The 12,515-nt window shown below is 37.7% G+C and overlaps 1 protein-coding gene and 1 long non-coding RNA gene across 2 annotated transcripts; both read right to left on the bottom strand.

Annotated features, from left to right (window-relative positions):
* Positions 1-308: 308 nt before the first annotated feature.
* LOC126260608 (uncharacterized) lies at positions 309-4,737 on the bottom strand. Its single transcript, XM_049957944.1, has 5 exons — positions 4,689-4,737; positions 4,485-4,597; positions 3,927-4,247; positions 1,903-2,023; positions 309-1,548 (listed from the first exon to the last, which is right to left on the bottom strand). Exons 2-5 carry the CDS (start codon positions 4,486-4,488, stop codon positions 309-311), a joined length of 1,686 nt encoding a protein of 561 aa, XP_049813901.1. The 5' UTR covers positions 4,489-4,597; positions 4,689-4,737.
* Positions 4,738-6,558: 1,821 nt separating this feature from the next.
* Positions 6,559-7,250, bottom strand: LOC126259183 (uncharacterized). The gene is made up of 3 exons (XR_007546480.1): positions 7,147-7,250; positions 6,882-6,992; positions 6,559-6,735 (listed from the first exon to the last, which is right to left on the bottom strand). It is a non-coding gene; the product is annotated as an uncharacterized LOC126259183 (long non-coding RNA).
* Positions 7,251-12,515: the final 5,265 nt, after the last annotated feature.

Genomic DNA, 12,515 nt, shown 5'->3' with positions numbered 1-12,515 from the left:
GGATTTTGGTGAATACTCATACTTTACCTGTGAAAAATAGCAAAACCATTTGAAATGGCTATGTCCATAGTCCAATTAATGTTATAGTATAGTAGATATTTCAGTTACATTTTGTTAACTATATGAAATAGGATAGATGAGTCAAAAGAAACACACAAACAGTGACATTTTCTTTATTAAGAACACTCGGATTTCCACATCACCCTGAGGTACCGAGTATGATGCGTTACTCATTGTTTTACATGGCGAGTTTCCCCAGTAGGCCTATAAACCATGATACACAAACATGCACACACAACTGTAAAAATTTAATTTTTAGAGTATGTGTGATCAAAGCCAACATGCACACTCAACACTTCACTGTCGGGTTGCAAAGCACTTGCAACATTCGACTTTTCAGCCAGGGTTTGTTTACCAAACAAACTTTTTGGACTGAAGTTCTGTTTATTAGATGTGCGTTGCACTTGCACCTTCTCATTGCTGGCACAGTGTGGACCTTCTTTCTTGGAGCGAGAGTTAACAAGTGACAGCAAATGGTCAACTGCTTTTTCCACTGTCTCTTCCGTTTCAGTATCTAATGAGTCGACATGGTTTAGCAGGACTTTTAATTTAGCTTTCAACTGTGTTCCCCGCGAAGCAGTTGCCTCATCATTTTGCTTTTTCATTGAGGACAAAATAGCAGATGCCTGTTCTATCGAAGTGGTTTCTTTATCTTTGACTGTTTTACTGAAATGTAAGTCATATGTCATTGATACAGCATGAATGTGTTTACAAATGTTCAGATTTATTAAATTGTCCGGACAACAGCAAGAGAAACTGTGAATGCAAATATTACAAGTGCAACACAAAAGTCTGCAACTGAGGTTGCATTCTAGTGCTTTTAAAGTAACAGTGTATGTGATGCCACTTGTTGATTGAGATTTCACATAAAATCGTTTGCCATCACTATTGGCCGTGATTTGGCCTCTGTCAATTTTTTTGGATTCTCTATGCCGTTCTTGAATTTTCTCTATTCGATGAGTATGTCCACCCTTGTAGAGCTTAATAATTCTTTCAAAAGATTTGTCTCTTACTAATTTCATTAGTACCAGCAGCAACTTGTCCAGTCTATTATTGGTCTTGCCATCAAGGTAGCAGTACTTTAATACTCTATGCATGGCTTCCAGATGCATGTTTGTGTTTATGTTTAAATTACAGCGATAACAATACGCCCAATGTTGGGGCCTGAATCCGTAATGATTTGTGAAATACATTCCAAATTCTCTTGTGTCTTCGTCCTCTTGTAGCTCCCTCTCAAACAACTCTAGCAACTCACTGAACTTTTCTATATCTGCTTCTTCTAACAGCATACGCAAAGCTTTGTAAACCTGCGTTTGCTTGTTTGGGCCACCATGCACTTTCCTCAAGTTGCTTCTCCAGCTGCGGTCAATATGCCACGTACATAGCAAATTGTGTTCTGCCAGACCCATTACACCTGCCCAAGCACATCGAAAAACATTTGTGTCGTCTGACATAAACACAGTTGATTTGATAACTCCTGCTTTCTCCCTGACACAAGTAAAGAACTGTGTCATTATGGCTGTATTTTCTTTATTAGAAATGCAAAATGCCACTGGAATACCACTCCCAAATTCATCTATAACTAGCAATGTTGTCACTAATAATTTGTACACGTTTGTGCAATGTGTCGAGTCTACACAAACAATATTGGAACCGAATTTTCTAAGCAATTCGCTTTGGAATGGTGTCATTAACACTATCATTGTGTCTTCACTCAATAAATTTGCCATGTTTTGACCAGCTTGTTTGTGCATCAGAACACAGTCTTTCATTCTTTCCAAAAAAATACTCACACTAATTTCATCACTAGAATGGTACTGGTGAGGATCAATTAGAAATTACCTTTTGATATTGTGAAGATCCTTCCGAGTAAGGAGGTGCAGTCTCTTAACCTCCTCACAATGTATGGAATCTCTCACGTCATCCAAAATCCTCTGGAACGTCACACCCTCAGCAATTTTCCCTGCAACATTTCTACTATGAATAAAGCTACAACCATAACGTTAAACAAATACTACTACCTATACCTAATATTTCACTGTTTGCGCAATTTTGTCAGGACAAATACTGGTTGCCAGTAAATAAACAGTTAACACAATGCATTGTCATTGCTGCAAGTTATGATGTTAGGGTCACAAAAACAGTCATTACAACTCAAGTATATAGAAATTACACCTTTCACAGATCTAAACTGTATCTTTACTTCTAATTATATTGGTAAGGTATCCAGACAGCATGTATTCAATTGTGCATAATGTAACAGGTGAAGAATACATCAGGTGGTGGGCAAAACTTCTAAGGTCACAGTAGCACCTAATTACTACAGGGTGGATGAACTAAAAATGTCCTGCAACAAGTGTTTAGTGAAAAGTGATTACAAGACAAACAATAGAAATCTCCTACATACTATGAAATGCACATCCATTCACTAACAACAAATTACTTCCTCAAATTTCCAGTCAGCTGTACTTTCAAAACCAACTGTTCAGAAAACTACCACAAGGGACATTTTCACTTCTGTCACCTCAAATCAAATATTTATTACATTCTGAATTAGCACAATATATTAGGTTACCATGCAATGTATATGAAAGTATTAATATATCAAAGATAGAAAAAGAAAATATCAAAGAATTAAAAAAATGGGAACTGATCACTAAATATAATGTTCCAGTTGAAATGTCATGATTTACCCAGGAATATGCGATTATTCGAGTGTACGTACCCAGAAAGGCAAAGACTAATAGAAAGATACTTCCTGGACATCTCTCCAAGAAGTCGGAGAAAAAAAATTGAGGAAAGAATTTGTTATTATAGGAAACATGGGTGCAAGAGGAGGAACCAGGTAGCCTGTTCTCGTATAGTAGTGGAGGAAACTAGAGAACTGGTAATAATTACAATAGCAAAAATCTGATGGAAATTTATGAATAATTCATGATCAAAAAATTAACAATACTTTAAGAGAAAGATATTAACAACTTCACACATTCAATGTATTTCATTCTGACTCCACACCTGAATTGTGACATTACTCAGAATTTTGTTTAGCATTTGGTTAGCAAATGGATTTGCAGAGCAGTATCATTGTGACATTACATAATTTTACTGTGTAATGGCATGTGCAGCACCTATTCTTTCTAGTCTGTTGATGAAGTATTGTCACTGTTTTGTCATCTATAAATAAAGATATGTAAGTGTTTTCTTTTACTCCATCTTAGTACATGCACGAAACTGTGCAAAAAAAAAGGTAAACATTTTGTTCACATAACAGTTGCAAATACTATCAGTTAAAAGGCAAGGAGCTTAAAATGACTAAGATCATCTGAGCATCTGTTGATTAATGAGTCTCTTTACCCAACCTACCTATAACTCGGACTGCACTACAAGTTAGTTCGTCACTACAAGTTCAAGTCAACAAGCAAGAATTGAGTGTGAATCACTCACTGTAAAATTTAGTCCCACATCCTATTCAAGTAGCCTAAAAGGTTATTCAAAGTGTGCTCCCAGACTTTTCCCGTCGGTAGAAAACTGGAACTATTCATTTCCAAGAAAATAGCATTACCATCACACAATGATTTAAGATTCCTCATGTGAATTCCACAAGCAGGAACGCCAATCATTATGTCATATCAGATGGCAATACTTCCACCAGCAAAATATGTTACGAAAATATTTCATAATTTCTTATCCAATAACGCTAACATTACATAATGAATACATACGAACCCACAGAAATCTCTTTTGAATGAATAACACACCACATTACCTTTACACAAGGTTGATTCTAGATAGGCAACTAAATTTCATTGCCTTAAAAATTATAAAAACTGCTGTAGCAAAAACATTTATTCTAATGTTGAACTCACCCGCAATAATCTCCCTTTCAGATTTACTAAGGTGCAGAAAACCAATATTCAGTTCATGGCCGAAATGTGTTTTAAAATAAACACAAGTACACTTTCCAGTTTTTTCTTGGCTGACCTCTATGGCAGACGTGCAGTGGCCACCCATTTTGTTACTGCCTTGAGACTTCAGTAGCCTCTTGCCCTTTGACCGAGATATGAATATCCCAGATCTGTGACATACATATGTGATTTTGGTGGCACCCTTCACATGCTTCGCACCACCATGCATCACAAAGCTACATCTCGCTAACTTCTCCTCTTTGGACTTCCATTTTAGAAAGTCTGAAACATCAAACACGAAAAACATTGCACTATTTGCAAGCCTTGGTTGTTCACTGTAAATCGGCCATACCTATTTGACTGTAAAAGAGAATGGCTAAAATGGCTTGTAATTCTAAACATTCAAAAGTTTTCATGAGTGCAAGAATGTTACTGAAAGCAAATATTTGAGCGATACGTAAAAAAAGGAAACAGTTGCTACACAATTTATGGACAGTAAAAATAAAGTTTATTAATTACCCATTGTGGACTACAAAGATTGCGACTTTGCCTTCTAAGACTAGGCCGTTAATACAAATGATCCTTTCATATGAACTGAAAGAAGCTTTGCACTACAACATTGCACCAGATTCCTGAATGCAGTAAGAAAGAAATTCTACAGTTTTACCAGAAACATTCCTGCTATTGAGTAGTAAAAACTAATTATTATACGGTGTTTCTTACCGTCCATTGACTGGAATACAATCTTTTCATCCGCAGTTCGAACCATGTGCTTTTCCTCCACATGTGCTCTCAAACTAGCCAATGTATTTAAGGAATGGCTACAGTCGTCTTGTGGGCACTTAATCGTACCTTCTGTATTTGGCTCTACATCATGCATTTTCCTGATGTGCGCGTATAAAGTTTTTCGCAGCTGAAATGCTTTATCGCACACAAAACACGTGTTGGAATCAGCCATTATAAACACAGGCCTAGAACACACAACAGCGAAGTAGTATATCGAGTTCGCCAGTCGCCACACAACGTATCGACATACAAATCGCCTCCTTTAAAGAACAGCGCGTTTCAGAAAGTAGCAACGATCTGGATTGGCTGGTATGGGAGAAGACGTCATCGCACGACGTAGCCAATCAGCAAACCCGATTCCCTGGCGTCCCCTAGACGCAGGTGCAACTAAGAGTCGCAAGTAGCAACTAGAAAGCGCGGTTAATAGTGCCATCTGTTGGCCAAAGTTTGTACTACGTCCATCTCTGCGATACGGTATCGAGTCTAACTGCGATTTCCGTGACAAGTCGCAACTAAGAGTCGCAAGTAGCAACTAGAAAGCGCGGTTAACAGTGCCATCTGTGGGTCAAAGTTCGTACTACGCCCATCTCTGCGATACACTATTGAGTCCAACTACGATTTCCGTGACAAGTCGCAACTAAGAGTCGCCAGGAGCAACTAAAAAGCACAGTTAGCACTGCCATCTGTTGAGCAAAGTTCATACTACGCTATTCGCTACCGAGTCAAACTGCGATTTCTGTGATAAATCGCAACTAAGAGTCGCAAGTAGCAACTAAAAAGCGCAGTTAACATATTTTTCCTAGTGTCATCTGTTGACCGACGTACGTATTTCGTTATGAGAGCCTTGTGCCTCACGAGATCGATGTGCTGTGTGTGCATATGAAGGGCTTATTTCAATAGTGGTACAAGTCCATTTTTGTTCATTTTGAGATACAGAGTCGTAAAGTTAAATGAGCGCTGAAAAATCTGCAGTTGAGATACCAGAAATATTCAAGCATATGGCTTCTTGCTAGAGATGAACCTTTATTTATGTTTGTTTGGATCACTAATTTCAGAAGCATTATAGACAGAAAAGTGGAGGTAATGGACTTGTACCACTATTGAAATAAGCCCTTCATATTATATGACGACATGCACATTCAGCATCAGTTATGGTTGGTCAAATACTGCTGTGACTCTGAATGTATTATATTAATAAGAAGCAACATTGCCTTTTTCTCCTGAAAATATCAAGTAACGTAACAAATGTGTTTGATTCTGCTTCCAATATGCCAGTTTTGGTTAATACTCCACATGCCTACAGGACTTTGCAGTGTTAACACAGCAGAACTCAGACATCTGTATAAGTGAAGAGAAATGAAAACAGTCATATGAATGCCTCACTTTTGTTCCGACACAGTTCAAGACTCGGAAGAAAAGTTTTACACCTGGTGTTCTACATGGCAACTTCACACACAAGAACTTTTTGCCGACACTACTACCACCTACATAAGTAAGCTTTTCCTGTGTTACTTTCAAGTAATGCACTTAAGCTATTCCTGATTTAACTGGAAGATCTGTACTTCCCACTTTCATATCAACAGCCTCAAAATGCATATTGTAGACTTTGGGATATGTTACTGGTCAGTGTCACACCAAGATTGTGGAGAAAGCGGGGGGGGGGGGGGGGGGCGGCATGTTGTCACTCTCCAACAAGTGTTTACCAATAAGTAAGTGGCGGAAAAAATGGGTATAGGACGGCTTAAACATGTGGAAAATGAGATTTTTATTATTCACTCACTGTATTTCACATTTATTATTCCTTTAAAATCGCACAACAACTTCAATAAAACACAGTTTAATCATTCACACACTTATTTCACAATTATTTCACTTTTAAACTGCAAATCCTCTAAGAGCTGTCTTGAATCTTCACGAGTCTCTCTCAACAGCCTTGATGTGGATAGATACGTACAGCAACCAGTAATCAGAGTCAGAACTGTGTCTGCAAAACACAAGGATTATTAAACAATTAATTACTAGCAATATAATTGACAGAGTAGATTGCTAATATTCGCTATAATGAATATCACATTTGCAAGAACGATCTCACTGAAGTAATTAAGTCCATCGAAACGCTTAGAAACTAACCTCTCGTCTGACGAAAACGGTCTAAAGACGCAGTGGCAATTTCTTCAGATCTGTTGACAATGATATTTTGAGTTATCACTTTACTGAGTGACTGAAATGTAGTTCAGGTACCTGTGAACATAACAATATGTTAGAATTCATTTTCTAAATACGAACTATTACGGTACTGTACGGCTACTTACATATTAATTACACTATTAATATTTTCACAGTTGTTTCTTTAATACAAAATTAAAGCCAACGGAAGAAAAAACGTAAAACATACTTGCCAATGACAGTTTTGTTGAGATGCAATTTTCTGTGTTGACAGATGTAACTTTTTCATACGGTGGTAAGTCGCAGGAATCACAGAAATCGCAGAAGTAGCAGAAGTCACAGAAATCGCAGAAGTAGCAGAAATCGCGGAAGTAGCAGAAATCGCAGAAATAGAAATGGTGGAGGGATACACGACCTATGTTCCTTAACTGCGACTCTTAACTGCGACAAATCACAGTTAAGAATAACAGATACTGAAAAGTAGCATTCACAGAAATCACTGATATCGGAAAATCGCAGTTTAGCCCATCACTAGTTTTCAAGTTGATTCATAGATGGCGGTGCCATAGCCACCCTTTGCTGTCTATATAGGTCGTTGGGAACTGGACACTAGAATTGACCTAAAAAATCTTGCTATACATTTCGCACAGAACTTTTGGAGATTCTATTATTTCGCAATATTTTAGGGGCTACTGAAGATCGGGGTACAACCCGTCGGCTTTGACCAATGACGTCAGAATTTGGCAGAGATGATTTATTAGACAGATTTAACAACAAAGACGAGTGTTCATAAACAAATGCAGGAGAGAAAGCAGATGGATGGCATACATCACATCTAGTAATATTTCGAAGATAATGTTAAGGATATCGCTTGTTTGAGTTCTAGTACTTCTGTAAAAAGTGAACAAAAAAAAGGGGATACAAGGAACGGTAGCACGGAATATCTCAGTTGAGATATAATTGAGTTGTATCTCGAACTTCTGTCGATTTGTATAGCTTAGCTGCAGTATGGAATACAAATTTGACGTACGTCGACTTCTTCATTGTCGTTAGCATTAGTATCCTAATCTTCCGTTGACCTATATAGGTCGACTGAGGTAGGGGATACAAATTTTGCAGGTGTTGTTTCTTTGGCTTCTGCAACTACTAGCATACTGTTCTTAGGTAGATAGTATTACTAGCGAAGGCAAAAAGACCTACATACAAAATATTTGCATCCCATACTTCAGCTGATCTATATAGGTCAACTGAAGAGTAGGATACTATCGCTAACGAAAATGAAAAAAATCGATGTACATAACATTGGCATCCTGGGCTTCAGTTCAACTACACGAAGGAGGAAAGAAACGACATATATTATACCCTATACTTCAGTTGACCCACAGAGGTCAACTGAAGTATGGGATATTTTTTTTCCTTCGATACTAGTAGTATTGGCTGAAAATTATCATAGTCTTGCTAGCGACGACAAAAAAAAAAAAAAAAAAAAAAACGAAAACAGTTAACGTCAACTGAAGATACTACTGCTAGCGAAGGCGAAATATAGTCACATACCTAACATTTGTCTCCTGTTCTTTAGTTGACACATGGGTAAATGACATCAGTGTTACATATGTCGCTTTTTTCGTCTATCTATCACCAGTTAACAGATTTTACGTATGTCGGTCTTTTCACCTTAAGTAGTTCTTGTACAGAACCGAAAAAACCGTAGTGATACTAGTACTAAGAAAAAGAGCAACGACTGCAAAAGTTGTATTCTCCACTGCTCTGACGAACCCACGATAAACACACAACAATGTAATACGACGAAGAAATACATCAAAACAGACAAATTCAGTACAACATGAAAATAAAAAAACTAAACTTACTATAAGCAAACTCCTCCACAAAAAAACCAAAGCTGGCCTTGAAAGACGTCAAGAAAAATCAAATACCCACATAAACAAGAAACACAGCATCACGAAAAAACTGGCATATATACACATATATAAAACCAAAAGTTCACATCAACGAAATGAAGTAAAATAATAAAAAAATATCCACAGAAGAAAATTACCTAACATAAGAACATCCACATCAATATTTTAACTATCCCCACTAAACCCACTCTATTCCTTAATTATCAGTTACACTCCTCTTCCTCCAACCAAATCTAAAATTAACTAACAAATTTTGGACGATACATTTGCCCAACATGTTTAAGGAAACACTTAAATGGGCAATATGTAATAAGTACATTATGTATATTCATCTGAATAGCTCTGTAGTGTCGAAATGCGTCGTGTCCCCCTCCGTACAAGAGATTTTATGGCTGACCAATTACCTTTATACTATTGGTACAACCTCCATTTGATGAAGATCTCAATTCAATATTATGATTCACGACAAGATGCTGAAAACCTCTATTCCCCAAATCGCTGTATGAAGAAAAACCATCAGAAGTAACTACAGAACCCTCTGCAACATGATATTCAATCAATTTCACCAACACTTTCTTCATTCGATTACGAACGACTTTAAAAACTACATCATCACTCTGTGGACCTGAAATTATAGACCTTCAAACCCATAATCCCACCACAGGTTACCCCCCTGTTGTACTTGGTTTTGCCAAAATGAGTCTCATAGATTCCGACTATAACACAACCCCCCCCCCCCCCACCTCCCAAAGCCCCCCTATACGTTATATATTCCCCACAAACTTCGCTATAAAACGATTACCAGTATAAAACGGTACGCTCACTTACACGACATTCATGCACACACAACCATACAGGATACCTCAAACACCAGTAGTACGTAATTTTTCTTATATCCCTCAATGTCAGCTTCTCAAACCATGCTCCTCGTCTAATTGAGCACCATAGTCAATCCTTGCTACACCTTCATACGAATAAATCGTTAGAACGACGAACAGACATATGTTCACAGGCGCATATGTTCGCTGCTCTCACGACATCAAACGTAATCAGCAAGAAGACCAGACATTTGCAAAAATCGAATGGTTACCATCATACCTATGCCTAAAGTCTGCTTTAAGTCTTCCATATTCAAGGGAACAGATAAATCCATAACTACAAACGAAAATGAAAAACTAAACATTCTTCTAAATGAAAAGCTATTCTTCCAAATTATCTCAGACTCAATAAGAATGAAATTAAGTACCGAAAGAATTGGAAAGAACTAATTATTTAAATCAACGCAAACGAAAAGAGTCTTACGCAATGTCTAGCGCTGTCTTTTAAAAACAAATTCATTTATTTCAATTTACAGTGATGGCGCTTATTCACAGCAGACAACCGATTGATTCTATGGCTCGAAAATAAAGACATTAATATCTATGAGCAAACTACGACGTCATTGGTAAAAGCCAATGGGTTGTATCCCGTTCTTCAGTTGACCCAAATTCTGAAACATAGAAAAATACCTTCACCTGCCACAGAGCACATTAATGAAAACATTTTGTCACAAATGGTACACATCACTTCACCTGGATTTAAAATTACGTCCATGTCGTGGCATTGCCTCACATGTACATATAAATTCTTTCTGGCAGAAAAAATCTTACCACATACCTCACAAAGCACTTTATCACATTCCAATACACTAAAATACGCTCAATGGCGTTTCACGATACTCCATCAAAATTGTTTCTCTATGAGAAACTTTGATGGAACAAGAACCCCAAAGTATATCTTTGAAGGGATCACAGCTATGGCACCTCTCGTGATGTATATTCAAATAAAGGCACATCTTGTTCATTGTCCGCAGCTCGTGTTCGTGCGTTAGCGTTCTCGCTTCCCACGTCCGGGTTCCCGGGTTCGATTCCCACGCCCGTGTTCGATTCCCGGTGAGGTCAGGGATTTTCTCTGCCTTGTGATGACTGGGTGTTGTGTGATGTCCTTAGGTTAGTTAGGTCTAAGTAGTTCTAAGTTCTAGGGGACTGATGACCATAGATGTTAAGTCCCATAGTGTTCAGAGCCATTTGAACCATTTGTTCATTATTTCTGTCGTGTGCGCTCTATGACTGTTATAAATACTAAAAGCTATAGAAGGCAATTTCGAACATTTTTCTGTTTTTGAATGCTTGTTTGGCCTAGTAATATAACACAGTAAGAGTGACGTCACAGGGAAGTGCTACCATGGTGAAATATGGGGGTATGAATGCAATGAGCCTAATGTTACAGGCTAGTTAAGATAGCGGAAATCCGCTTGATGTTTATGATGTAGTATCAACTCCCCTCTTTTTTTTACCCCCATGTTGCTTACCATGTATTAATAATACTTGTGTTAATACGTCAACGCCACTAATCTCTATATACAGAGATCACCATTCAACATATTCCACATTGTTATCCTCAATTCTACAGAAAACCAGGCTAACAGCATATTTGGAGAGATTAGCAACCTTGATTTCAGACACAGTTAAGAGGAAGATATTAACCCAAATGAAGGACTGTAATTTATTATGTACGAAAGTTCTTTCCTGTGTAGGCTATGAGGAAGAAAAATCCAATAAATTTTCAGACAATGAAAGAGGAAATTTTTCGCCACTTGATTTGTTTTGTATGTTAATGAGATAGGATCTTGAATATTCTGATGCGGCTGTTTTTGTTTTATGAATTCTTGATTACTCCTTGGAAACTGAAAAGCAATGACGAAGTTCTATTTCCCAAGTTACAAAACATTAGTTTGGAAAATCGAAAACACAAACCAATGGTGAATTAAAACGATTATAGCCAAGTGTTGTGGAAGTGTTTGGTGGTTCGCATTGAAATTTGTAAAAATTTGACCTACTGGAGGGGCTCTTTATTAGCTGGAAGTCTACCTAATTTGCCCTAGAATACTGAAACGAATTTTATGTAAGTTTTCAAACTCTAAAATTGCTTAAATAGTAGATTAGTAAATGACAGATTTCCCATGATACTTTCAGAAAGAGTTCGCTGAGTTATTGTGACAATTCACACACTCATGTCACTGGTCGAAATGCGTATTTATGCTTGCATATTACGAAAATACACATTTTCAGTGATACATCGCTTTAACAATCTCTCGAAGACGCAGCATTTTAGGTACTGTCTGTTGTACTAAAATGTCGGCAGATGCGATGTCTGTCTGTGGAATGTTTAATACTGTTTATTACCATTTTTTACGGTCCATACCTCAGTCGATAAAACGGAACAAAAGTCTGCATTCACGGTGGCTGGCTGGTGCCAGAGGTAAAATGCGCTAACACCGGCCGACAGCTTGTCACAAATGCGTCCAATCTCCTTCGTCAGTTTTTGGCGGAGTCATGGAGATCAGGACAGGTTAAAATCTATTCTATATATGAACAGTAAGGTACGTTTTAACCTCCAAGTGTGGGATGGATAGCACAACGCCTCTCCTCTGTGCTTAGAGACGAGTGCTACAATGCGGCTTTTGTTATTAAAAGATGTCGAATGCATGTGAATGACCTATGTCTGTCTCGAAAAGAACGGGGCGAGTATTTTAAACTCTGTCCTCAGTAATTCGGACTACCACACAAGTTTTACGAATATTTGAACTGAAGGGAGAAAAGTTCTGTTACATACTCGATATGATTCGTAATGACCTTGA

This window comes from Schistocerca nitens, chromosome 5, assembly GCF_023898315.1.
Source record: "Schistocerca nitens isolate TAMUIC-IGC-003100 chromosome 5, iqSchNite1.1, whole genome shotgun sequence".
NCBI classification, from domain to species: domain Eukaryota; kingdom Metazoa; phylum Arthropoda; class Insecta; order Orthoptera; family Acrididae; genus Schistocerca; species Schistocerca nitens.
Note: the sequence above shows the minus strand (reverse complement) of the source record. Positions and strands in the feature narration are given on the sequence as shown.